Below are 26,634 nucleotides of genomic sequence, written 5' to 3'. Positions count from 1 at the left end.
AACATGCCGACATTCTCACTTTGCAGCAATTCTCATATATAGGACACACACACACACACACACACATATATATATATATATATAAACTTATATGCCCAATAAATAATAATTCAGCCAAAAAAAAAAAAATCAAAAGGGAAGAAGGTAAATGTTACCTTATTCTTGAAATAAATAAATAAATAAATGAATAAAAAGGCAAATGTTAGCGGGCATAACCGGTGGTGTGGCGGAAGTTTGGCCACGGGTTACAGTAGAAAAAGCAGTGGGCCAGATAGGGCCAAAAGAATTAAAAGGCAGCTAAATTCCATAACTACCCCGGGACATAGAAAGAAGGTGGGGGCAAATAGGTAATCAAAGGAAAGAGGCGGGCGTTGACAAAATGGACAAATGTGAAATCAGAAGAATTCCCCATTTTTTGTTTTTGTTTTTGTTTTTTTTATTTTATTTTATAATTATTTCTCAAGTTTGTCTTCCTTCCCAATTTCCAGGTTGTTTCGCTCGCTCTGAATCTGATATAATACATAGAAGAAGAAAGGAAAAGAAGAAGATTATTATAATAATAATAGATTGATTGATTGATTGATTATATGGCAGTGAGATCATGCAGCGGAGGCAGAATTGGAGTTGGAGGAGATGGGGAAATAATCGGTGTGGAATCTGAGGCTTTGGTATTGAATTTGAACCGGCGGAAAACAGTAATTAAAGGCGACGACACAACAATCCGAACCCAAACCCAAACCCAAACCCAAGTTGGATAACAACAACACCCCACCACCAACACCAACATGTGGAAGCCACAGCCACGGCCACGGCCACAGCCACGGCCACGCCGTCATTCAGTGTCAAACAAGCCTGATGGATGGGCAGCTTTCGACCTCAAGCACCGCCAGAAGCAAAATCTTGTACCTCCCGATGACAATAGCTGCGACCCTTTCCCAGCTATAGTATCATCTCAGGCTCAGTCTCACGCTCACGCTCACCCTCATCATCAAAGGCCTTTATCTTCCCTGCTCCCTCAAACTCAATCTCAATCTCAAAAATCTCAAACTCAAACTCATTCTTCTTCTGTTACTGCTACTGGGTCTCTCTATAATCGCCCAAAACACCACCTTGATCGCACCTTCACTCGGCACGTGGTCATGGACATGGACGCTGTCCATGATATTCACCATGCTGCTGATTCTTCTCGTGTTTCCCAAGACACCAAAATCAGCTCTCTACCCGTTGAACCCGAGTGGGACGGCGACCACCACGAAGACCTTTATTTGACCCTTCGTCAAAATGCTTTCACAACTTTCATGTAAGCCCTACTTGGCTTTCCTTTATGCATCATGTATATCTATATCATATGCTTTACTCTCTCTCTCTCTCTCTCTCTCTCTCTCTCTCTCTCTCTCTCTTTTCTTTTTTTAATTTTTATTTTTTATATGTTGGTTTTTTTTTTTTGTATTGTTGCACTCATATACGCTTGCACCTTTGGTTCATATATACTATGACAAAGCCTGCCCATTAATCATTAATGTTTTTCCCAAGAAAAACAAAAACAAAAACAAAAACAAACTGTTTTGCAATTTGTTACCGAATCTGTTTGCTATTGCTATACTTGATGTCTTACTTCCAAGTCAGTTGTAACCCTTAGATCTTCCGCTATGCATAAATCTAACTGTTTGCTACTCTAATAAGCCTCTAATCCCTTTACACTACTTGTAGACTTGTAGTATCGTTAACATCTTGATTGCTCTTGCTTATCTGCCTAATTAAGAATTACATGAAAATGTTACTCTTGTCTTTAGACAGTATATGGCAGTTACTGAGATAACACATATCTTTAATGAGCAGGTCAGCATCACAACATTCAAAGGCAGCCACTAATGCTTTTATTAGAGGCGATCATTTTGCTGCCAAGCAACACTCACTCAAGGCTCAACAACAAAGGCTGGCTGCTAAAAAGCTTAACACTGAGGCTGCTAAGGAAATTCTAAGTATTAGGAATAGCAAAAATGATCTCTGGAAATTAGATTTACATGGTCTTCATGCTGCAGAAGCTATTCAGGTTTTAAAAGAACATCTGCAGCAAATTGAAACCCAAGTCTACAATTCTAATCGTTCTTTATCTCCAGCAAGTGTTGGAATGGAAGGAAGGATAGGACGCTCGTCCTCGCTTCAATCTTATACTTGTATGGACGTGGGGAAGTTGGATACACAACACGCATCATCAAGGCAGAGGCCAACATCCTTAGAAGTAATAACAGGTAATCATTCATGAATTATAACCACTTGCAAGCATATGTGTATCTTACTGTCATCCTAAGGTATGACTCTGTTAAGAGGATTGATCCATTGTGAAGCATATGTGCACTTTTATATTTTTATATATACGGACACACGTACATATGTCTGTATATGTGTGGATTGGCAGGACTGGGAAGTGGAACAATATAAAAAAAAGACGAGGATTCTTTGCGTATATAATATATATAAATATATATATATATATATATAAATAGAAAACAAGGAAGCCAAAGGCAAAGACAAATGAAACATTGAAGGCGTAATTATGGGTATTTGGCCTTTGACAGTGCTCTCCATATCATTGCCTTGAGCCACAATGACATTAGGGAATTTCTTGTACAGACATTTAATGGAGAAGAAAGAAGTTACTGCAACTGATGCTCGGAAAACGAAAGAGAGATAGGAAGAGAGGAAACAAGGGAATAGGCTAGGATTTTTCTAGCTTGTATTTTGTAATAATTTCATTAGCAAAGAGGACGAGAATATAGGCTAACTTTACTTATGACACTTCCCTCTTTTAGTTTTTCTCTTCACAGGACTTGTTTAGACATTGGGATGCCACTTTAAACGTGGGTGTAGGTAATTCTGATGTGTTGTGTTCGCTTTACAGGTGTAGGTAATCATAGCCGAGGACAAGCTGCACTCCCAACAGCTGTAAGAGGCTTTCTTAGCGAGAACGGGTAATTTGTCTTTCCTCTATTTATGGGCTTTGGAATCGGAAAAGATAATACTTTTATTGTTTGTGTAAGCGGTGTTAGGAGCTAGTTGTCATTTTGTTCAGGGTAGTTAATACAATTTCACCTTGCAGATACCGTTTTGAAGAGCTCAGGCCAGGAGTGATCACCGTCCGGCCCAAGTACCGTATTACCAATTGGTGACTTGAATGCTAAAATGTGCCCTTTGCATCACAAATTGTGTTTAGGACCAGGTTTCAGTGTTCATTTGTGTCATGTAGCATAACAATGTACATTATCAGCAGTGAAGATTTTTTTTTTTGGATACTCTGATGGAGATTTTCTTTTGTATTAAAAAGGATCACTTGTAAAGCATCATTTGACTTAATTAAAAGCTTCCCAGAATTGTTTTTTGGGTAGCTCGGAGCACGAGCATTGGATCAATATTATCATGTAATATGTGTGTGTTTGTATCAATGCAAGACCATCTTGGCACCAAAAACTTTTCTAGTATGGTACAATAGAATTTTTTAGGGGTTATGTTGCAGCTTATAAGATATTACTCGTTATTTTTGGTAATGTACAAGATATTACTCGATGCACACAAGAGACCTAAAATTTATCTAACTACAGGATATGTGCGAGCTTTGTAGACATCGCAAGATAAATAGTATGTTAAAAAGCATTTTTTTAAATTGGTGAATCGTTAAAAGACATCATTAAAATGAAAAAAAAAAGAAAAGAAAAAAAAGAGAGCATATACATATATTTCAATTGCTTTTTAGCTCTAATAAATCAGATCGTTGGGTAAACTGGCCGCATGAGATTTACTTTCAGATGCGCCAAGAGATAATTACAAAAAATTCACGACAAAATGATCATCAGATTTCACTCTTTCAATTGGTAAAAATCTGTACTTATTAACAGAACTAAGCGTCCTCCAAAACAAGACTAGAAACCAAAAAAGGGTACATCTAACAAATCCAAAACACAAGAGGGCCTCAATGACATTTGACAATTTCGAGATTTGTTTTAGCAACCAGACGAGGAACTCAAAACTGATAAGCCAATTTACAATGACAAATGCCATAAGGACGATCCCAATGACAAATGCCATAAGGACGATCCCACTATCTGAACCTTTTACTGTCCATCGCTTCCTTAAGTTTTCTACCTAGTGCATACGCCAAAGGAGGAGGAACAGCATTTCCAATTTGCCTGTGCTTGTGTTGAATATTGCCAGCAAACTTATAGCTATCCGGGAAACCCTGCACACATGTTTCAAGAGAATTTTCAGTAAAATGCTACATCAAAATCAGATTTCTGTTGCCAGGACTATTATGCCCATGTTATACAATGCCCCGAAATTAGATTGTGCGTCCAAAATCTAAAGTTCTTTCAACTGATTGATGGCTACTTAAGACTTAAGGTTTTTGTTACTTAGGAGCATTTCGCACTTAATAGCTTTACCCATCAGGACTCTGTCCGCAAGGAAGGTTTTTGGTCAAGTTTACAAGACAACACATGACAAATATTTCCAAATAATTCGAGAGCTATATCTTTATCCATTATTATTTATTAATACTAGTGAAGCTACAATATTTACAATTCTTGCTGATCCCTCATGTAAATTGCTATCTGCGTTATTTTCCCTTCACTTTATCTTCTTGACTGATATCAAATATAAAAATATAACTTAATTAAACCTCATGTCTGATGAAGGGGAATTGAAGACTTACTTGAGATCGAGCACATTCTCGAACAGTAAGAATCCTGTCTTGATCAGGGTGAAAGCACATCCCCACCTTACCCATTGGTTGAGGATCAGTTATGGAAGTAGGAAAGTTACCCTCCCAATCCAACCTTCCAAACAGGCCCTTCCATTGGTTGTGGCGTTTGGCAGTATTTGGCAGACACCATGGTATCAAATCAACCAACTGTCCAGTGGACAGTGTTACCTGAATTTTGTTGATTTTATGAATCATTATACATAATTTTTTGTCCTGTCAGAAACAATAATGTTATGACAGATAAACTCAACTAACTACATACCTTTTCATCTGGAAGGCATTGCCAATCAGCACCTGGCTGCTTAGGAATCTTCTGACATCGAATGAGATTCAGCTCATTCATTTCTTTGGACATGTGGTCAGTCAAAAATGCCATGTCTCCTCTTATTGTCTTTTGAAACCACGAGACAGGTTCACCTTGATACTGTGTAACCAGAAGTTTGATTAATTGATGAAAATTGATGATGGAAACAAGTACTTCTAAATAATACTGCAAAAATATATTCATAATACCTCTAAAATGGTCTTGGAGGCTCCATTCCCTACAGCAGGGAGATCACCAATCGTATCTCTCACAGTTATTGCCCGGAAAGGGGCTCCCCTTGCAGTACTCCTAACAGCAGTATATTGCGATTTTTCTGATAATGAGATTCTCAATTCTGGGGCACCAAAAACGTGCATGGGTTCTGGCCATTCTGGAAGAACCTCTTCTGGAGAGGCTGCCCAAATAAATGCTCGCTTTCGTGACTGAGAAATGCCATAAGCTCCAGCTTCCAGAATACCAAATCTCACCTATATAACCAAAACAAATTTTCAGACTAACTAAACCCCACTAAAAAGCACACTGCAGAATCCTCCCCTTCTCTTCCACATCCCCAAAATATGCACATGTACAAGGTAACCCCAATCAAAAATTAAGACCAATACGTCAACAAATAACCAAATATAAATTCAACTAGAGATCTTATTGTCTCTATATGCATTTGAAAATACCAGATAATTTTCATCATTAGCAGTGATAAGAGACCTACCTGATAACCCATCTCAAGAAGTGAAGCCAGAGTTAAACGAAAAGTCTGTCCTTTATTAAAAGATACAAAGTTCCTCACATTCTCTAAGAGGAAATACTTGGGACGGAAGTAGTCTGCAAAGGATAAGAAGGCCAAGATCATTTCACACTGAACTTTGCTCCAAGTACTTTGGCTGAACCTATTCATTCCAGAAAATCCCTGAAAAAATGGTTTTCTTTATTAGTTTCTATAAAACTCTATATCGGATACCAAAGTTGACAGTAAAGAGGCAAAAATCTGTTCATGCCTGACATGGAGGTCCTCCATTAATGAAATCCACTTGTCCTGGCATTGGCAAATCACTAATTTCCTTCTCACCGAGTGATGCTGCTGATTCAGCGGCTTCAGAAGTTGAGATACAATCATCCACATCCCCACACTTCTCCATTACAGCCCTGTATTACAATTATAACCCATTAGTAAATGACCAACAAGAAAAAGCCCACCTCCATGCAATCTTTTACCTTAAAATAACATTGCAGTTATTGATAAAGACCAGCGACTCTGGATGATTGCATTTAAATGCATCTCCAGCAGGCTGTTCATATTCTATTGCCCACTTTGTTAACGAAGCACCTGCAACATCAGCAGTAACTGGTCCATCAGCTTCTTAAACAAATAGAAATGAAAGTTGTTCACACTGGAAGAAAATTAGAATATAAGTTACCTGACTTCTGCAGTCCCTCCGATAAACCACCACAACCAGCAAAAATATCTAATGTGGCTAGACATTTCTCCTGTGAGGCTTCTCTTTGTTTTTGAACTTCTAAATCATTTTCTCCCGCTACAGACTTGCCCTTTTTCTTTCTAGATGCAGTATCATTATCCAAGTTTCCAGTTGAATATCTAAGTTTTATGTGCGCTGGCAACTGTCCAGAAAAGGCACCCAAAGAAGATTATGATTTGAAAGAAAAATGATATAATTTTTTTACCCTATACTTGTGTGCCTCCACACAAAATAACATACAAGTAAGAAGCATTGAAAGCCAAAAACAAAAAAATTATGCCTTTGAATTACTTGATCAAATTGATTAATATTAACATTTCATGCAGCAAATGACAACCTGCCTGAGGGATCCTTTAGAAGGATCATACAGATGTTCACAGAAAAAGATATGCTGAAAAATGCCAAGAGCACCGCACACTGGAAGATCATTCTTTTTTCTAACTTCACATCTCCCTTCTATACTCTCAACAGCCAAATCATGTGTTACTTCACTGTAATAGACCTGAAAATTTGAAAAATCGATGATCTTATGATGAAGGTTTATAAACCATCCAGAAAAAGCAGATGAGATAATGAAAGCATTGATGAATGTATCTAGATGGATACAGCTTTTGTCACTCTTACCTCTCGAATATCAGAAGAGTATGCCTTGTCAACTGAAATGTCTTCTGGTCTGTAAAATCTTCTGACCTTAACCTGTGTATGTTTTGTTTCTGCATGTTTGGTTTCCTTTTTGACAATAATATCCAGCAGTTGGCACACAACATAAGCTCTCAAACCCACATTTCTCCCAGCTTTAAAAGTTCCATTTTCCGTCCTTTTCTCAGCAAATTGATCAGGACTTATATAGACATAATCATAAACAGAATACTCAGTTCCATTATATACAAAGCCAGTCTTTGATGAATTCAGTTTGAAAACAGCCTTCTCTTTCTGGACTTCCTTTATTTCACAAGAATGGCACAAACCAGAACCCAAGCCCATAGTATCGGGAGAAAGACCAAAGAAAGCACCCTTCTCAGGCCAATACAAGCTTTTACAGAAATATTCAGTGGGCAGCCCTTTCTTCTTTCTCTCTTCTGCCCTTGCTCTATCAATTTTGTCAGCATTAGCATTATCCTTCCTATGCTGATGTCCCCATGGCATTAACCGGATCTCCACAACGACCTTCTGTTTAACATCCTCCAATCCCAAGTTAATGCACTCATTTGTCAGGAATACCTCTCTCTCATTTGCAGCATTTCCAAGAACAGTCTGTGACCCTTGCTGCATCATTCTCCCATGAAACATTTTGCGTCCATCTGATGCTTCAAACATGTATTCCACAAAATAGATGGCAGGTAGTTCATTTGATTCATCAGAATCCACCAGCACAGCACACCCCACAACAATTGTATCTCCATGAACAGTTACCTGTTGATAAAGAGCTTCCCCTGAACTTGTTCTGCCAACAGGCTGCCCATCCCATCTTATTTCAAATTTAGCAGAGCGTGATTTATTTCCTCTTGAAACTGAACTAGGTTTCTCTGCCATCTCCAAAACTAGCAACTCTTCATTTTCATCATCATCGTCCTCCACATTATCCTCTTGCTCCTCAACTTCTTCCTCTTTGATTTCACATACAGCTTCCTTGTCTAAATCTTCTGGACTGTAATTTGAATAGTACTCCCCCCAGATTCTGTTTATCAACCTTGTTGTCGTAGCTTGCATAGCCTTCCTCTTGGACACTACAGGTGCCATACCTGCTCTTGGATTCAAATTGCGTTCACACTTATGTACAACCTTCTTCTTCACCAACCATTTAGTGTGATGTCTCTCCTCCATTTTAGTTGTAAGACCTGTCACAAATGCAGATCTTCTAATATTCTCATCTGGAAATTCTGCAAAGAGCTGTAATATTATCTGCCCATGGACAACCACATATCTCTCAACAACAGCTGAATCAGAAGAAATGTAAGCACAGTTATCCTTTTTGAATTCTGATAATCTCTTCATGACTTCGGCAAAAGAGAGGCGTGCTATACGGGTTTGCTCCTTCAATAAAGTAATAATACTTATGCCAAGTCTTGCTGTTTTCATAACTGTTTCATACCACGGTGCATACTGTTTTGATGGCTTACCAAGTCTGTACCTACAAAAAGTAGAGACATCGAAGTCTTTATTAACCAACAAACATAGATCAAAGAAGAATAGGCCTAAGTATTCCTAATTGTATAAATATTCTTATACACATGTACAGACACAGATAAACTGTTTTGTATGTATGTGTGTATGGACATGGATGTACTTTTATATGTTTCTATCTTCACTATTTCAGTCGATGTAGTTAAACTGAAGAAAATTCCAAATACAGTTTCAACATCAAGATATACAATATATGCATTAGTCTGGCCCGATTTTCACAAATGTGTCCCAACTCCTATTTTAAATCCATCATCCTACAAATATGAACCCACACTTTTTGTAGTTCTTTCTGCGAATGCAATTCAATTATCTGTAACGAATTATATAGGCTAACAAGTAAGAACAAGAAATTTCCAGTGACAAGCTATACAAATAATGATAAAGGAAAAAGAAAATTTTACCAAAGAATATTTCATACTCCTTAAAATTATTGTCCCATTATTGAATGTGAGGAAAGCAAATTACCAGGCAACATCTGTTCGTATAGAAATAAAAATCATTGATGCCCCGAATTCAATCATCCATTCCTTTATCGCAGTCAAATATATAGGAATCCCATCAAAACCTTGTGCTCCTGAACCACTAGATGAAAACTGACTAGAATCACTATCAAGACAGAATCCACTTCCATCATCAGCAGTCATTACACCTGACCCAAAGATAGTAACATCAATATCTGCACAAGGTTTCATAGGAAGAAGCTCCAGTGAGATCAATCTTGAGTCTGAGTTGTAGAGAGACCAATTATGAAGCATACTTCGAGGAAGCTCATCAGGTTTACACAAGTCAATGTCACTGTCAAAAATGATTAATTCATCAGTTTCTTCAATTGTGTTCTTGTAATAAGCAGGCAGGGGATAGTCGTTGGCAATTTCATCTTCATTAATTTTGACATAGTATTTGTTTGAGTTTGAAGTGGAACCCTCATTCTTTTTTTGTTTCATTGACTGCCAGTACTCTTCTTCTTGCAATATCCTTGCCAACTTCATGTCCTCATCTTCCTGATCTGCACATATGGATGAACCAGATGTAATGATTTTGTTATCTACATCTCCAAATCCTGGATCAATTTTTATACCCTCAACAGAAGACATAACCTCTGGCTTCATGAAAGTTTGATGCTTTCTACAACAATCTCTTAGGGCATCAAGCACAGGCAACTCTGCAAATTTCCGATCATTCTTCTTTGATGTTTCATCCAAGCCTATCAACTGATTATATATAAAATCACCCTGGGAAATTACAAAGTCTTTTATAGATGCCCCACCAGAAAAAGACTTGATGCCATTCATGGAACGAACAACACCAGCTAGCAACTCATCAAGACTTGAATCAGGATTCCCTCCAGAAGATTTTGACAGTTGTTTATAGACCTCAATGCAGACACGGGCCTTTTCAAAGAAAAGATCATAAAATTTTTTGTAGCTGTTTGCAGGTTTCCGGCAATCATAATCAGCAGCATCAGTTGAAAGCCAGACAACTGGAGTTCCATCATCATAACCAGAGATGTCCCATAATTCTATTCGTCCAAAAGCTTCACATCTAACACCTCTTTCCTTGTCGTTCTTTGAAGTTTCATCGAGAGGCAGTACAAGACCAGAGATAAACAGGTCGGTAACTTCCAACATCTCAAGGGGCTGCAAAGTACCATTCTCATCATGCAAGATAAAATCCGTTAGTCTTCTGTTTGCTCGGTCAACCTCATTTCCAGAAGTCAGGGCTAGAGCTAAAACTTCTTCTTCTGCAAACCTATCCTTCTTTGTTCCAATAACAGAAGATTTTTCAGATATATGAACAGACTTCTCCTTGAAATCAGTACATGCAGCTGTTCGCCTTGGCATCTTTCTAGAAGTAGATGAATCTTCATTTTTCTCTGGTGAGCTTCGCTTCTTTCCCTTGTGGCCTGTTGTCACCGACTTTTTAGTACTGTTTTTGCTCTTCTTCATATCTAATTCAAAACACAAGGTCAATGAAGCAAAATATAGCACATTTATATCTAACAAATAAAGAAAAAAGAAGCACACGCATACATACAAAGGCAAAGGTACGTTCTTGATAAGTGAATTAGGAAAGGCATATTGGAATCCAGAGAGGTATACATCGAGACGCAAGTCATGGACACAAATGCACATATTTTCGTACAAAAAAGGAGTAGAAGAAGCCCATGGAAGAGCAAACTCAGAAGAGAAAATAAATTGAAACGCTCATCACTATCTTCCTATGTTAATAAGAATAAGAAACTTACTACCAGTACCACCACCAGTAGATGTTTTTACTGGACATGGGCCATATCTGAGTGCGTGTGCAGAGTAACTTGCAAATAAATAAAAAATAAAAAAGATGTAATTAATGCATCCACCATCAAGCTTTTTTAAGTTCCAAGTCCGACAAGACCTAATTAATCAAATAAAAAGGAAAAATCCACAGAAAGCCGTAACAACAACCTGTGGTTTAAGATTAAAAAGGGCAAAGAATGCTAGGGGTTTGTTTCTACTAAATTCCGCCGTCAATCAAGTATGAGAAACAGTGCAGAAGTTGTAAAGGGGGTGTGACTCAGAAATTTGAGAGGCTGGTAAGTAGGGTTAATGATGAATCGGCGACAGAGTAGGAAAAATCTAAACACACAAACTCCATAAAAATGGAGAAGTTCCATTTAAATCAATAAACAAATAAATAGAGGCCGCATGTACCTGAACCTGATGATGATTGGTCAGTCGGATTAGGAACCGTGGGTTCCAATAGAGCAGCAGATCCCATTTTAGGTTGGGGTTTTTCAGAGTTTGGAAGCGGAGGATTTGTAAACGATGAGGAAGAGGAAGAGGAAGAGGGAATAAAAACCCTAGAAATGAGACAAAGCAAGCAAGCAAGCAAGCCAAGTGGATGATAGGTGGAGAGGAGTTTCCTAGGGGAGTTTTGGCGGGAAAACCCCCTCCCTCACTTTTGACTTTGTTTTTCGTTTTTTAGTCTCTCCATCCATTTTCACTTTCTCAATAATAACAGCATTAACCCAAAAAAAAAAAAAAAAAAAACAAATATATATATATATATATATATATATAAATACAAAAACAAAAGCCTCCCGCGCCATTTCCATTTCCATTTCAAAACCTCCCCGCCACCATCACCCAAAAACCAAAAAAAAATTAAAAAAAAAAAAAATTTGAGATGAAGAAGAAGATGGAAAAGTAAACTAATTATAATTATAATTTTAGTCTTAACACTGACAATAAAATAAATCTTGAGCAGAAATAGAATCAGGCATGCACGCATACAAGGGTATGCAAAACTACTTCTCCTGTCCTGTGCTCTGTGTGTTTATACCTGCTCTGCTGTGAAGCTCTGCTGCTTCACAATCAGCACTGATTTTTGATAATGAATTTTTTTGGGTCGTATCTACTCTTTTTTTCCTTTTTTCTTTTTTTTTAAACAAATATTTTTCTTGTGGTTCAATTACACATACATCATACTCGTATTTAGGATTCCAGTCCATTAAAGAACGACGGCGAGGAGACATCTTAAACATGTATAACAACATTTCGAATTGGGCTACATTACATTGAATTTGACTTAATCTTATTTAATTAATCAATATTTTTTTTTTTTTTTTTTTTTTTTGGAAAACAGAGGATATATTCATTTAATTAAGAACCAGGAATACAAACATCAGCCTAAAAGTGCAATATTTAGCCACTGAGGACCAACTTCAAGCCATGATTCATGCAAACACACACCAGTTGCATAATTAGCAATACAATGAGCTACCGTATTTGTATCCCTATAATCAAAAGACAAAGATAACCCCTCATTAGTACCAAGCATCATTTTAATATCTTCAACCAGGAAACATGAAGGATCTAACAGATCTCCCATGCGACCTTCATTAACTAGTCGCACTGCATTAGAGCAGTCACTGACAATTTGTCCACCGCTAAAACCAGCCTCTACACAAAAGATCATCGCCTCACGGATAGCAGAGAGTTCAGCATGGAGAATCGAGCAAGAAACATCAAAAGGTTTTGCCAAGGCCCCCCATCATTTCGCCAGCACTATTCCTGACAACCACACCTATTCCAACTCGCTGTGTGTCTGTTTTTAGTGATGCATCAACATTTATTTTCAAAAAATTGCCTTGTGGTGGTGACCAACAGTGCCTAATCCGTTCCTGCTTTCTCTCCACAAAAAACCTCATTGCTTCTGCGCATTCAACCTAGAGACGAGCCACTGTATCCAGTACTTGGACATTTGACTTAACAAAATTCCCATGTGTAAAAGCATTTCTATTATTCCATATGCACCAACAAGTCCACGTAAATTTCGCACGTTTGCAAACAGACACCAGATTTAGAGCAAAACAGCACAAAGCAGCAAACGAATCAAACCTTTCATGTTTGAGAATAGAATAAAAATAAAAATTCTTCCGTATTATTCTCACAGAAGTACACTCCCATAAAGCATGTAATGCAGTTTCGTCCGTGGCTTGACAGATGGGGCACAAACTAGAATCCGCGATATGTCTTGATGTTAAAGAATGTAGACACGGGATAGCTTCATGGCAAGAACGCCAAAGCAAAATCTTAACTTTATTAGGTACCCGTAACGTCCAAAGTAGACGCCACCAAGATAAAACTTTTTGAATTGCTTGGACCACAAGTGAACCACCCACATCAAATTTCCAAGCCTCCCAATACCCTGTTTTGACTGTATATGTACCAGTTGCAGAATATTTCCATGCAAAACGATCCGGGCATCTCATTCCACCTATTGGCAAGATTGAATAAGTGTAGCTTCATCCTCATTGAACACATCATTAATAAGGTCAACATTCCAGCCACCTGAAGGTGTGAGTAAGCATGATACGGTCGAGTTTGGGTCCAGTTTTCGTGGTGATAACACATGAGAAAAACCCAACCGTGGAAGCCAAGGGTCCTTATAAATTCGAATAGAAATCCCATCACCTATACGCCAAACACCACCCTGTTCTAACATTGGTCTGCCCCATAGAATACTCCGCCATGCATAAGAAGGTTGTCTACCAAAATGTGCATCCCAGAAAGAGCATCTGGGGAAATATTTTGCCTTCAGCACCCTAGATACCAACGAGGTTGGGGATCGTATAATCCTCCAACATTGTTTTCCCAAGAGGGCTCTGTTGAACTCGTCGATCGATCTGAAGCTCAAACCACCTAACGCCTTAGGTTGCGAAAGTTTTGACCAACTTATCCATGGCAAACCCCTTTTGCCCCCAGAAGAGCCCCACCAAAAATGATGCATTAGACCTGTGAGGTCATTCATCAAACGCTTTGGTAGTTGAAAGCAACCCATTGTGTATGTTGGTATGGCTTGTACTACCGCTTTGATGAGCACTTCCTTTGCACCCCGTGAGAGTAATCTCCCATTCCAACCTTGTAATCGCTTCCGAACTCTTGTTTTAATGGACTGAAAAACCTCTTTTTTCTGTCTCCCAATGAGGGAAGGCAAACCAAGGTACTTATGATGACCTGGACTCCCTTGAATTTGGAAAGATTGAGTAATTGAGTCCCAAACAGATTGCTGGATATTTGGACTGAAAGTAATTTCAGTTTTCTACAGATTAATCCTCTGACCCAAAGCTATCTCATATTCACGCAAGATTTGAAGGATTCTTTGACAATCATTTTGTGTTGCTCTTGTAAAAAGAAGTGTGTGATCAGCGAAGAACATATGGCAAATAGTAGGAGCAGTGGGAGCAATCTTTAAACCAGCAAGAGTGGATGAGTGAATCGATTGCTGAAGCAGACTGGACAACCCTTCAGAACATAAGAGGAACAAAAGAGGGTGATAAGGGATCACCCTGACGTAATCCTCTACTCGGTCGAAAGAAACCACATTGGCTACCATTAATTAGTAATGAGTATGAAACTCCTTCAATACAACGCATGATTAATTGAATCCATTTTTTATCAAAACCCATCTCTTACATCATCCATTGCAGAAAATCTCATTCAACACGATCATATGCTTTACTCATATCTAGTTTAACAGCCATTAAACCAGCATATCCCAATTTTGTTATAGCCAACATGTGCATATGCTCGAATGCTACTAAAATATTATCAGAAATTTGCCTACCAGGGACAAATTCACTCTGTTCTTCCGAGATAATATCTAGTAAGAAAAGCTTAAGCCAATTTACAAGTGTTTTGGAAATTATCTTATACATAACAGTACAAAGACTAATAGGCCTAAAATCAAACATATGTAGAGGCTCATTCACTTTCAGAACCAGGGCAATGAGAGTACGATTTATGTCTCCCATATCACTATCCTCATTAAAAACACATAAACATGCGGTAGTTAATTTTTAACCAACCGTGCACCTGTAGTTTTGGAAAAATAAAGCAGGGAGTCCATCGAAACCCGGGGCCTTGCGAGGATGCATCTGGAAGAGACTATTTTTTATTTCATCTGCAGTGAAAGGCTTACATAAAGATTCATTCATAAATGCCGTCACTTTGCCTTGGATTCCATAGCTCAAATTTCGACAAGTAGTAGAGCCTGCTGAGGTAAACAATGTTTGGAAATAATGCAGAAAACTTCCACTGACGGAATGCTGGCTGGTAACCCATTGGCCAGATGAATCCGTAATTCCTAAAATCTGATTCCTACTATTCCTGTTAGTTGCATGATTATGGAAGTACTTTGTGTTTCGATCTCCTGCACGCAACCAAGATAGGCGGGACGTTGCTTCCAACGTGCTTCCTCCTTGTCCAGCAAATAATCAATCTCATCTTCAACCTGTTGAAGAGACCGAATGTTGTCTGCAATAGGAGATTGGAACTGTAATGTCAATAAACGTTGATAGCATTCCCGAAGTCATAGCTTGATATGATGAAAGGAGAATTTATTCCATGTTTGAAGGTGACGTTTGCACCTTGACAAACCAGTAATAATATCAGTCATTGATACTGTTCTGTCATCTAAAGAGTTCCATTCCTGCTCAATAATTTTCCCGCATTCAGCCTCGCCTATCCGTACTGATTCAAAGTGGAAACATTTACCCAAACAGAGTCCAGAACTATTTAAACCTTCCAGAGACAAAAAAATAGCATTATGATCTGAAGCCAAAGTTGAGATATGCTATACAATGGCTTTAGGAAATAAAAGCTGTCCATTAACAGAAGTAAAACATCTGTCCAGATATTCTTGCACATTTGCATCACCAATCCTCCTGTTTAACCATGTGAATTTGTAAGCTGAAAAAGAAATAAGACGGAGGAAACAATTATCAATTGTCCTCTAAAATTGGTCAATTTGGTGCTATGCTATTGGTCGGCCATCTCTTTATCTGAATGTGTCAATATCTCATTAAAATCTCCGATGACAAACCAGTTCATACTTGATAATGAATGCAGCCTCTCCAATAATTGCCAAGAGAAATGTCGCGCAGTTGGTTCAGGGTTACCCAAAAAACCAGTCAAACAGAAGGGATGAGTCACAATTGAGTCAATATGCCCCGAAGAGAAAGACGTAATGGACAAAGAAACAGAAGATGTCCATAGAAGGGCCAAAACTCCACCATATCCAATACATTCCACACCAAAACAACCTGCCATCTTGCATTTAAACCGAAAGACCTCCAGTTGACGTAAAGAAAGTTTTGTTTCCATTAAGAAAACAATGTCAGGGTTATGATATTTGAGCATTTGGAGAAATGTTCTGAATGTCCGAGGATTCCCCAAACCCCGAACATTCCAACTTAATATTTTCATGGCTCGTGGTAGGGTTGATCCATCCCACCACTTCAAAAGAAGAAACATCTCCTTCTTTGAGAGCAAAAATTTTGATTTGTTTGTTGGATATCATTGGTTTTGCATGGCTACGACGGCCACGTTTAGTGCCAGAACGTGTGGGCTTCACTGGGGGCAAAGCTGACTGGCCAGGTAGTTTTGAAGAAATAAGACTCATCTAATTTTTCTTTAAGACAATGTCAACATGTGGAATAACCTCTGAGTCCCTGATAAATTGTATTCCGAAATCATCCATGTGTGAGACAGCCACGTCAGTTAAATTGTCCACATCAGCAGCGGTTGCTGGTAGCAGTTGCATAGGTGCAGTTTGTAATCCAGAGTGCTGAACTTCCATTTCGATAACTGCAACTGATGGTAATCGCTTCACCGGTGAGGCATGGTTCGGGGGTACCGGAGAAACACAATAGTTCTCCATCTCATGAGGATTGTCTGGCGGAGCCAGTGAAGGTAATGAATTTTCATCCGTAGAATCCTTTGAACGAGGATGTTGATGGCGAATGGATTTTTGTCCAAAAGATAGGTTTACAGAATGATTAGCATGTAACCATGCTCCGTACTGTTCCCCTTGATCATCAGGAACAGAAGAATAGTCCTTTTGGGTATGTCCAAGAAGTCCACAGCGAAAACAAAAGTTAGGCAATTTTTCATATTGAAACTCCACCCAAAATTGCTGTTGAGAGTTCAAAACAATTTTCATACCCCTACGTAACGAGCGCTGAACATCCAGTTTAATACGAATACGCATAAATTTTCCAAAACAGAGCCCATCTTCATCAGAATCGACCTACACACATTCCCCCAAATGTGAACCAATTGCCTCTCCCATACCCTTTGTCATACATTGCAGAGGAACGTTATGAACCCGGACCCAGAAAAGTGCATTATGGATGGAAGTTGAAGTAGGAATAACAGATCCAGAAATGTCTTCTTTAATAACAAAGCACGCTCAAAATGCCATGGAAACACTGTCAAGAACTCTCTCCTTATCCGTCACACTAATAAAACAACATAAGAACAGCATATCATTAAGTTCTTTGAATTGGACCGAACATGAAATACGCCCTAAGGATTGCATCATGTCCATAAAAGCACGTTTATTAAAACGAGAGCGTGTATGGACTTGCACTAGTAAACTTTGATGAAAAAGAGAATCCACATCCAAATGGTTGGCATTGTTAACAATCAGAGATGTCGATTCATCTTATGTTAAACGTAATCTCTTTTGAAAACTAGTAGTAACTTCGTCCATAAGTGAATCAGAACGTAAAAAAAAAACTCCTCATTGAAGTTGAAGGAGACAAAACCTCATGAGCAAAACTGCATGACAGAAAACCTCTCAACGTAGAGAGACAACTGTGGAGAAGACAGAGTTTTTTTAATCAATTTTATTTTTTTTATATATTTTAATTTTTTTAAAATGATTTATCGGACTAGCTTTTAACTATGGAGCTAGTAACATAGTTGTTTTCGCTGGCTAAAGTTTTAATAAGGCCCTGTCTAAAACTCTTTTTTTTTTTTTTTTTTTTAAAAAGATGAATGAATAATCAAATATTATGATTTTTTTTTTTTTTTGGCACTAATATTATGAATTTTGATAAATCAACAATAAAGTTTCAGTAGAATGAGCCAAATTTTTTGCATTGTGGAACCAGGATTTGGGGACGGGTTACTTTTATTTAGCATTAATTATGTATTATTTATGAATAATAGATAAATAAGTAATCGGTTACGTGAAACATGAAAAATATCTTGGCTTGCCCTCTTATATTGGAAGGAGGAAGTTAGAACTTTTTCACTCTTTAAAGGCACGGGTATGGAAGAGGTTGGAAGGTTGGACTGGTAAGCTTCTGTCACGTGGTGGGAAAGAGGTGCTGATTAAATTTGTTGCTCAAGCTATCCCTTCCTACACAATCAAACTTCCGAAAAATCTTATTAAGGAGCTAACTGGCCTTCTGTCCCGTTTCTGGTGGGGTTCTGCTGGTGGTAAAAAGGGAGTGGTTTGGACTAATTGGATGAAACTTACACAACCTAAAGCTTTGGATGGATTGGAATTTCGATCCCTTGAAGAATTTAGCAGGGCGTTATTGGCAAAACAATGCTGGCGAATTATACGTTATCCAAATTCTCTTCTAGCAAGAGTTCTCAAGGCCAAATACTTCCCGAACTGTTCATTTTGGGAAGCCCGTGTTGGACGTACTCCTTCCCATTCTTGGCGTAGTATTGTGTGGGGTCGACAGGTTTTAGAGAGTGGGGGGATTTGGCGTGTTGGGGATGGAAGAACGTTCGAATTTGTAAGGATGCTTGGCTACCATGCATAGGTTCCTCACGTCCTCTGTCACCACGAATTTTGGATGAAGATGCTCGAGTGGAAAGTCTTCTTACTGAATTTGGTAATTGGATTGTTAATCTGTTGCGTGCTGCTTTCTCTGTTGATGAAGCATCCCTTATACAGTCTATACCTGTCGGTGGTGCTGGTCGAGAGGATCGCTTTGCATGGAAATTTAGCGCAAACGGTGAGTAATCTGTAAAGACTGGCTACTGGGAGGCTCGAAAGCTGGGTATTGGAAGTTACATAAGCGGTCCAAGTGATCCTCAAAGCAGTAAGTGGTGGCGGTCTCTATGGCACCTACAAGTCCCTAATAAAGTCAAACCGTTGATATGGCGTGCTTGCAATGATGCGATCCCTTGTGCTTAATGCTTGAGGAGAACTTATGGGAGCCCTTGCTAAGCCCTTTGAAGCTTCTTGGTCAGTTAAACATGCTGAACTTATTGCTATTCGTGAAGCACTGAACTTTTGTGTTGATATGGGATTTCACCAGGGTGAAATTGTTAGTGACTGTAGTGAAGCCGTTCAAGCTGTTAATTCTCTTCCAATGAATACCCAGCTAGATCCAGACTGTTTCTTAGTAGAATCTCTGCAGGAAATCTTCTCACTCCATTCGGGTTTTATTTGCTCTTTTGCATCTAGAGAGGCCAATAGAGTGGCTCACTGTATTGCACAATATGCTACTGGTTTAGCTCATTATGAGTCATGGCTTGAAGTTGGTCCACAGTGGCTTACTACTGTGCTTCAGGCTGATATTTGTAATTCTTCTTTATAATTTAAAGTTATGATCTATATCTCTTCCAAACCCAAAAAAAAAAAAAAAAAAAAAACAAACTTTAGATTCACTAATCCTAAATCCGCCTCTGCATGTATTCATTAATTAGTAGTTGTCAGTTGAATTCTTAGTTATTGTAATATATTTAATACGCCCCTGCATGTATTCATTAATTAGTAGTTGTCAGTTGAATTCTTAGTTATTATAATATATTTAATATATTATAATATACGAATTTACTTAATTAAACATATATTTAAGTTAAATTAATAACATTGAAATAAATATATATTAAATTATAATACTGAAATAAATATATAGCTTAGATATCATCCATATTCAATTCTTCAATTTTTATTCCTAATATTTTTACAACATCTATTTCATCCACAATTAACGGACTTTTTCATGGGAGATTCAAGTAACACCATTGGCCACGTAGGAGGGTCGATTATAATATAAGAGGTTTTTTTTTTTTTTTTTTTTTTTTTTTTTGAACACTAAACATGAATAAAATAACTGGACAATATTACTTTTTATTAAGCATTAATTATGTATTATTTATGATGATGATTACTTTTCTTAGAATTAACTGTGCATCCAATCCGCACCCAAAATAAATAAATAAATAAATAAACTATGCATTTTATTTTTTGTAAATATGAGTTTTGCTCAAAAATATGCATTAATTTTTACTTCCCCAATAAATCTCATTAATGAGATAATTCAAAGTTTTAAAACTTGATTGGCGCTACTGACTTATAGTCTTTAATTAAAACAAACTTTTAACGTGGAGGCAAAAAAAAAAAAAATAATAATAATAATAATAATAATGGACTTTTCAATCCTATAAGTTTTACAACTTCTATTTCAACCCCAATTAATGGACTTTTCATGATTCGTACTGGTCTCATGATTCATGCCATGGTATCAGATCAGAAGGACAGAGGCAAATACATCACTATTGGGCGATACCGGGGGACGATTAGCAAGCATATACCCTTTCCACCTTTTTTATTCATAAAAAAGAGTGTCATATTATTCGTTATAATTTTATTTGAATCTTTTGCTTCTATTATTAGGTTTTTTTTTTTTTTTTTTTAATCAATTTTGTTTTTAAAAATAATAATAAAATGATTTAATGATACTATTTGAGAAATTTTAGGATTCAATTTTTCAATCAACTAAACCACCAGGTGTTGAATGGTGGTTCCATTCTTAAATTTCCGAAAGAACGCTGATTCATATAGTTAATACAACAGCAAAAAGATGTTCCATTTATTACATTTAAATACCCGTCTCTTTCAATATCTGGGTCTTCCATATATTTGCCATACTTTTGGTATGGCATATCAAACTAAAACATAAGCACCTCAAAGAATAAGGAAAACTGAGGGAAACAGGTTCAAGCAAGCAATTCAAATCAAAATACAGACTGCTTTTTATTTTTGTTCACCAATCATCACCACCACATTTGCTATGTAGATATAGTCACAGAAAGAATCATGTACATAAGGACATAGACATAGGCATACAAAAGACAGATAATGAAACTTTTGCATTCTGCATGGCTAAGCTGAGTAGTGTGTGATATAGGCCGGTTTTGTTTTCTCTGTTTGTGCAGAGTAGTATTTGAAAAGGAAACTACCATTTGCATTGTGCTGCTACGAAAAAAATGGTTTTTGTCTGCAAAGTGCAATTCTCCGCGTGCAAGAGGAGGAATCTTCGCCTTGAGAAATGATTTCTTGTGACAAGTAATTCATTTGTCAGAAAACGTGCAAATGAAACACCCAATTTAAATTAGGTCACTCACAGCCAGAAACATAACAAGCTAAAGGTATATTATTTTCCAGCACTTTATTGGTTTACTTGTGGGGATTGATATGAGGGTAGAGTCCCAAAATGTGCTCTGGCATGAAGTCGTGGCGTGTCAAAATTCCAACAATTGGAGGCCTCTGCAAATGCAATAGTATTAATGTTGAAGTCTAGATGAGTAAGGTGGTAATAAAAAGAGTAAGAAACTAGAAAAGAAAGAAAGATACCCCTTGGCTCTTTGGGACGACGCACATGTGCCTGAGACCAAGTTGGCGAAAGAGAATTGCAGCTTTGGCCAGTGACATAGTCTCAACCACTGTGTAGGGGGATGTGTTAGTAATAGGATGTAGATCAATGTACATCTCCATCTCCTCCTCTTCAATATCAAACTCAACATCCTCCAGTTTGATTCCTTTTCCAGACCCTGCCTTGGCAAAATCAAAAGCACTGAATCTTCTAAATATCTCTTCTCCTCCTGAAATAATCCTCTCCCTCTGAAACACCTTCCCCTTTAGTAAAACAAGCAGATGAGACCTCAGAACAAGACCACAAAGCTCTGGAGCATCGGAGAAAGGTGGTTCATCAATCACAGGGAATGCATTGTGCCCTGTACTCTTCAATGCATGCAATATATTCCCCACCTTCTCAACCCCACAAAAGCTTATCAATGGCCCAGCAACAACGTCCCCTGCACCCAAATGCCTCATGTAGGGCTCTGCATGGGCCTCCATGAATGGTAATCCCTTAATTTTGACAATCTGGTCATACACACCCTTGTTGAAGTTATCTGCAACAGTTTTGGAGATAAGGAGAACCAGCATCACCAGAGGAAGCAACAACAAGTCATTGGTGAGTTCCAGCAGTATAACACACAGAGAGACTGTCATTCTCATGGTGCCACCAAGGAAGGAGGCTGCCCCAAGTAAGGAAAAGAGACCGGTGTCCAGACTAGAGATAGGCTGAAACAATCTTCCAACAAGACGCCCATAGCAAGCCCCAGCTAGTATCACAGGGATAAACAGCCCAGAGGGAATGGCAATGCCATAGGTAATAATACCAAGGCAGTAAACAGATGCAAAGAAAATAAAGAGAGAGGAGATGTGGAATTCCTTTTCTGTACTGGTACTAAATAGGTTGCGAATGGCATCATCGTTGGTGTTTAAAAAGAGGGATGCAAGGTCATTGTAATAGCCCGGTGGACACTGGAAGCTTTTGTAGTTGCCAGACCCATCAACAGTAGGGCAACTAGACTCATCTGCCGGGCAGGGGATGCACTTTGCAAACCATGGCAACCCATAAGAACAGCATGATGTCAAGAGGGCAACGGTGATAGCAAGTAAGATTTTCGAAGCAGCACCTTTTCTGCAGCACAGCACATGACACCAGTGGTGTTGCAAGGAACTAATTAGTATCATATAGCAGTTACAATTATATAAAGGGTATAGAGTCGTTTATTGGTACATGTATAGCTATCAATTAATAAGAACAAAAAGCAGTTAGTCACATACTCATTGATAATGCTGTAAGTTCGAATAACCTTGTCCACAAGATAGTTATAAAGGCTCCCAAAAATTCCTCCAATAACTCCTAGGAAGATTACTGCCAGTATATCTGGGCCACTGTATGCTGTTTTAGCTGAACTCACATCATACATAATCAGGCCTCCTTCCCCAAATAGCCCACATTTTCCTGTAGCGCAAAATTGTATGAAAGCTCTCAATACCATGGCAACCACTGCTGTTGTGAAAAATGTCCTCCAAAGAAGAGCACTCCGCCACCTGAAGCACGCCCAAAATGGACAAAAAACAGATACATGTTTTTTTCATCATCTTATATGTGCATGTATCAATAAACATGGTACTAGAAATGATATTGTTCACCTCAAAGAGATCTTGATGCACAAATGTGTATTTGAATTACTGGGCTTAGGCGGATACAAGGAATAATAATAACAATGATAATAACAAAAAATATGTGGTAAAACGAAAGGTAATAAATGAGGAGCTGCATACCAAGAAGCTGCCTCCTCAAGGGCAAAGAGAACTCCACCAACTGGGGCACGAAAAGCTGCAGCTACACCAGCAGCAGCACCACAAGTGATCAAGTCCCGTCGATCTCGGTCATTTTTGAAATATTTCAGCCATGTCCAAGTCAAATGGTATTTGCGAGAACCACCCTGCCCAAGCAAAGAGGCTATGCATGCACCTGTATGTACCATAGGCCCTTCCTTACCCACCACAAATCCTGCAGAAACACCTAGAACTGAACCAAAAATCTGCAAAATACCAGAGTGGTAAAAACATCAGGGAATACTAATTTACAAAATAAAAAAATAAAAAAAGTCCTAACAATAATAATCTTTTATTATTTTAAGGACCAGGCAATTGAGGCCTTAAACAAAAAGATAATTAAGTCCAACTTATATAGCAACAGTTGCCAGTCCAACAGTTACTCATGTGGTATACAAATCAGACATATCCTACTGATTTTATCACCATTCGCTGTACTTCTTCTTTTCTAGTCCTAAAGCTTCCCAGATATCTCGATAGAAAACCTAGACTCAGATTTCTTCTAAAGCTTTCCAGATGTCTAGACCAAAGTGGAAACGTATTCTTCCCCATATACCCGTTGGTCAGTTGGTGCTTGGATGTGAAGTTTTTATTTGTTGCTTGAAGCTCCATTTGACCAGCAAGCCAGACAGTTAGCTATTGCTCAGAAGTCTGAACTATGATGAATAATTCACAAGAAGTGTGTGTACATACATTTCAAACTCCAAAATATTGGAGGGCTAATACTGCTTCTATAAATTTAATAAGAGGATGCACCTACAAAGCACAAAGAGAAATGAGATTATAAGAAAAGATAATAATTGACCTTGACAAAGAGGGTACTTGGAGCCAGTATTGAATGAGCATCAATGCCATTGAGATAGGCTTTGACCTCAGGAATTCCAGAACCTGCTGCTGCTGGAGCAAAGAAAGCACAAAGAGCTGCTGCAGCAGCCGCTAAACTTACGTTGCAAATAGCATATGCCGCAAAAGCCTTGTAGTATCTGCACTGGAACCAATTTTAATGTCAGTTATTATCTGCAGCTGCATAATTTTATAGGACCATTCGCATGTTAATGTTACCCAGCAAAAGGTATTGATAACCTCTGAATGCATGTGCACAAATACTAGCGCATCAAAATTCTATTATTTTTCCACATGAGACACACTAAATAGAAGAGAATGAAAACTATATACGCTTTTAGCATCATACTTGTAAGACATTGCATTATGTAACCTACTGAAAACAGGAATTCACAACTCTTCTGGTTTTCATGTAATACATTATCTCCTGAAGTGAAGCATTTTTAGGCCCTTCTAATACATTTACTAAAAAGTTAGAATACCCAGTCAAGGGCGAACCAGCATCCCTATCCCCATTGGATCAGAATAAAGAAGAAATCAATAATTTAACTACAACATTTTTATTTAAGAATTCCAAAATATAAATTTTTTTTCCCAAACAGTCCTTCCCAATCTCAACAACCACACACAGAAATATTGGTGCTACAATGAAAAAAGGAGCCGACTCCTACGAGTTCCTCTCGTCAATGACATGCACAAGGGACAGAACACTATTCTCCAAATAAGTTCCTTAATAATGATGAATAAGTCGATGATAGATGACAATGTTAAAACGCTATCATAAACTCAGGAATTGGAAACGAGGCTCACTTTTCCTCAACCATGAAACCCGTCGTCAAAAGCAGTTTGAAACCAGCTATATTCTCGACTGCAATATTATTGAAGAAGCCAACCAATCCAGTACCAAGCCCTATGAGAAGTGCCAATGCCCATTTGAGGACAACGTACTGAAATATCTGGACTTTTGTCCTTGACCTCCAATCCTGCTTAAATAGTTCATTTTCAACGATCCTGAAGATACAAATAAATGAACAAATGAGTAGAAACCTTTTTATAATAACATTACATGTCTCCTTGAAAACAAAAAAAAAAACAAACAAAAAACAAACAAAAAAAAAAAAAAGAAAAAAGAAGAAGAAGAAGAAGAAGAAGAAGAAAGAAAGAAACAGACTTTCTAAAAGATGTCCAATAATTCTGAAATCACTGGAATCATAGAAAAAAAATTCTGTAATCAGTAAGGTTAAAGATTAAAACCAAGGCATTTAATATAACTTGACAGTGTCAATTAAGCAAGCAATAGATACAGAAAATGAAAGCAGCTTTGCAAGACAAATCAACAGAATGCAGATTTTAAGGGAGAAAATAGAAATTAAGGAAGTGAATAATAATAATAATAATAATAAAAGCCCCATGAAATGAAATTCAGAAGCAAAACACCCTTAAAGAAGAACACCCAAACAACCATAGAAACTTATTTGAAAAGAAAAACAGGAGAAGAGGGAAAAGAAATACGACAAGAGGGAGCGTGAAAAGCAGGGATTTTGGCAAGAAAGAAAGAACGAAAGAAGAGGGAAATGGAATTGGTACTCATAGTCAAGGCTCTCAATTGGGCAGCTGTTGGCTCCGACAATGGCAATCTGGGAAGTGGTGTTGGTCCTCTTGACCAGAAGAGGTTGACTGCGACCGTAGAAGGAGTTGTTCTTGTCAAATACCTCCAACGAGTCCCCGTGCCCCCCAGTTTCCTTCCCTCGAAGGACCTCCACGTTCTCTATATCACCATCATCCCCATGTCCATGTCTATGTCCATGATTGGTTTCCATGTTGAGTTGGAGGTCGAAGCTTGGAGCTTGGAGCTTGGAGCTTGGAGCTTGGAGCTTGGAGAAAAGCAAGCTAATTCTCCAACCAGATGTGCTTATTTCTCTGCTCTGCTGCTGCAGTCAGGGTGAGGGTGGTGAAGATATCGATGGTTTGGTTGTGGCGATTGGCCTAGTCAAACTGCTCGCCCGCTCATCAGCAACCCTGTACCGCCACAAGAGAGAGTTGCGTTGCGTATGATCGCTTCTAAGTAAAATACTGATAACCAAATAATAATAATAATAATAAGAAGAAGAAGAAGAAGAAATGAGAGGGAGTGATCTTATGATCCCGGTTCCAATGGGCAGCAGAGGTGGCATAAAAAGGCCTTATATCTCTATCATGTCCATGTGCTGGGGGTCTTGACGGACTTGTATTTATGTCATTTTCATATAACTCGCTCCCCTTCGCCCCCTCGCTTTTACTAA

At 38.2% G+C, this 26,634-nt stretch overlaps 3 protein-coding genes across 3 annotated transcripts; 1 reads left to right on the top strand and 2 right to left on the bottom strand.

The window, feature by feature from the left end:
• The first annotated feature begins 351 nt into the window (after positions 1 to 351).
• Positions 352 to 3,410, top strand: LOC107404336 (uncharacterized). Its single transcript, XM_016011286.4, has 5 exons — positions 352 to 488; positions 595 to 1,300; positions 1,840 to 2,252; positions 2,903 to 2,972; positions 3,101 to 3,410. Exons 2-5 carry the CDS (start codon positions 786 to 788, stop codon positions 3,168 to 3,170), a joined length of 1,068 nt encoding a protein of 355 aa, XP_015866772.3. The 5' UTR covers positions 352 to 488; positions 595 to 785; the 3' UTR covers positions 3,171 to 3,410.
• Positions 3,411 to 3,816: 406 nt separating this feature from the next.
• LOC107415803 (DNA (cytosine-5)-methyltransferase 1-like) lies at positions 3,817 to 11,729 on the bottom strand. The gene is made up of 12 exons (XM_016024199.4): positions 11,428 to 11,729; positions 9,203 to 10,685; positions 7,178 to 8,684; positions 6,891 to 7,055; positions 6,494 to 6,695; positions 6,291 to 6,402; positions 6,074 to 6,221; positions 5,788 to 5,985; positions 5,270 to 5,548; positions 5,019 to 5,180; positions 4,706 to 4,924; positions 3,817 to 4,234 (listed from the first exon to the last, which is right to left on the bottom strand). Exons 1-12 carry the CDS (start codon positions 11,492 to 11,494, stop codon positions 4,097 to 4,099), a joined length of 4,680 nt encoding a protein of 1,559 aa, XP_015879685.3. The 5' UTR covers positions 11,495 to 11,729; the 3' UTR covers positions 3,817 to 4,096.
• Positions 11,730 to 21,042: 9,313 nt separating this feature from the next.
• On the bottom strand, positions 21,043 to 26,596 carry LOC107415809 (chloride channel protein CLC-c). The gene is made up of 7 exons (XM_016024208.4): positions 25,940 to 26,596; positions 25,163 to 25,363; positions 24,315 to 24,492; positions 23,453 to 23,715; positions 22,949 to 23,218; positions 21,668 to 22,802; positions 21,043 to 21,580 (listed from the first exon to the last, which is right to left on the bottom strand). The coding sequence occupies exons 1-7, from the start codon at positions 26,170 to 26,172 to the stop codon at positions 21,491 to 21,493; spliced, it is 2,370 nt and encodes a 789-aa protein (XP_015879694.2). The 5' UTR covers positions 26,173 to 26,596; the 3' UTR covers positions 21,043 to 21,490.
• Between the last annotated feature and the right edge of the window lie 38 nt (positions 26,597 to 26,634).

This window comes from Ziziphus jujuba, chromosome 4, assembly GCF_031755915.1.
Source record: "Ziziphus jujuba cultivar Dongzao chromosome 4, ASM3175591v1".
Taxonomy (NCBI): domain Eukaryota; kingdom Viridiplantae; phylum Streptophyta; class Magnoliopsida; order Rosales; family Rhamnaceae; genus Ziziphus; species Ziziphus jujuba.
The sequence above is the reverse complement of the archived record's forward strand: the minus strand, read 5'-3'. Positions and strand labels throughout refer to the sequence as shown.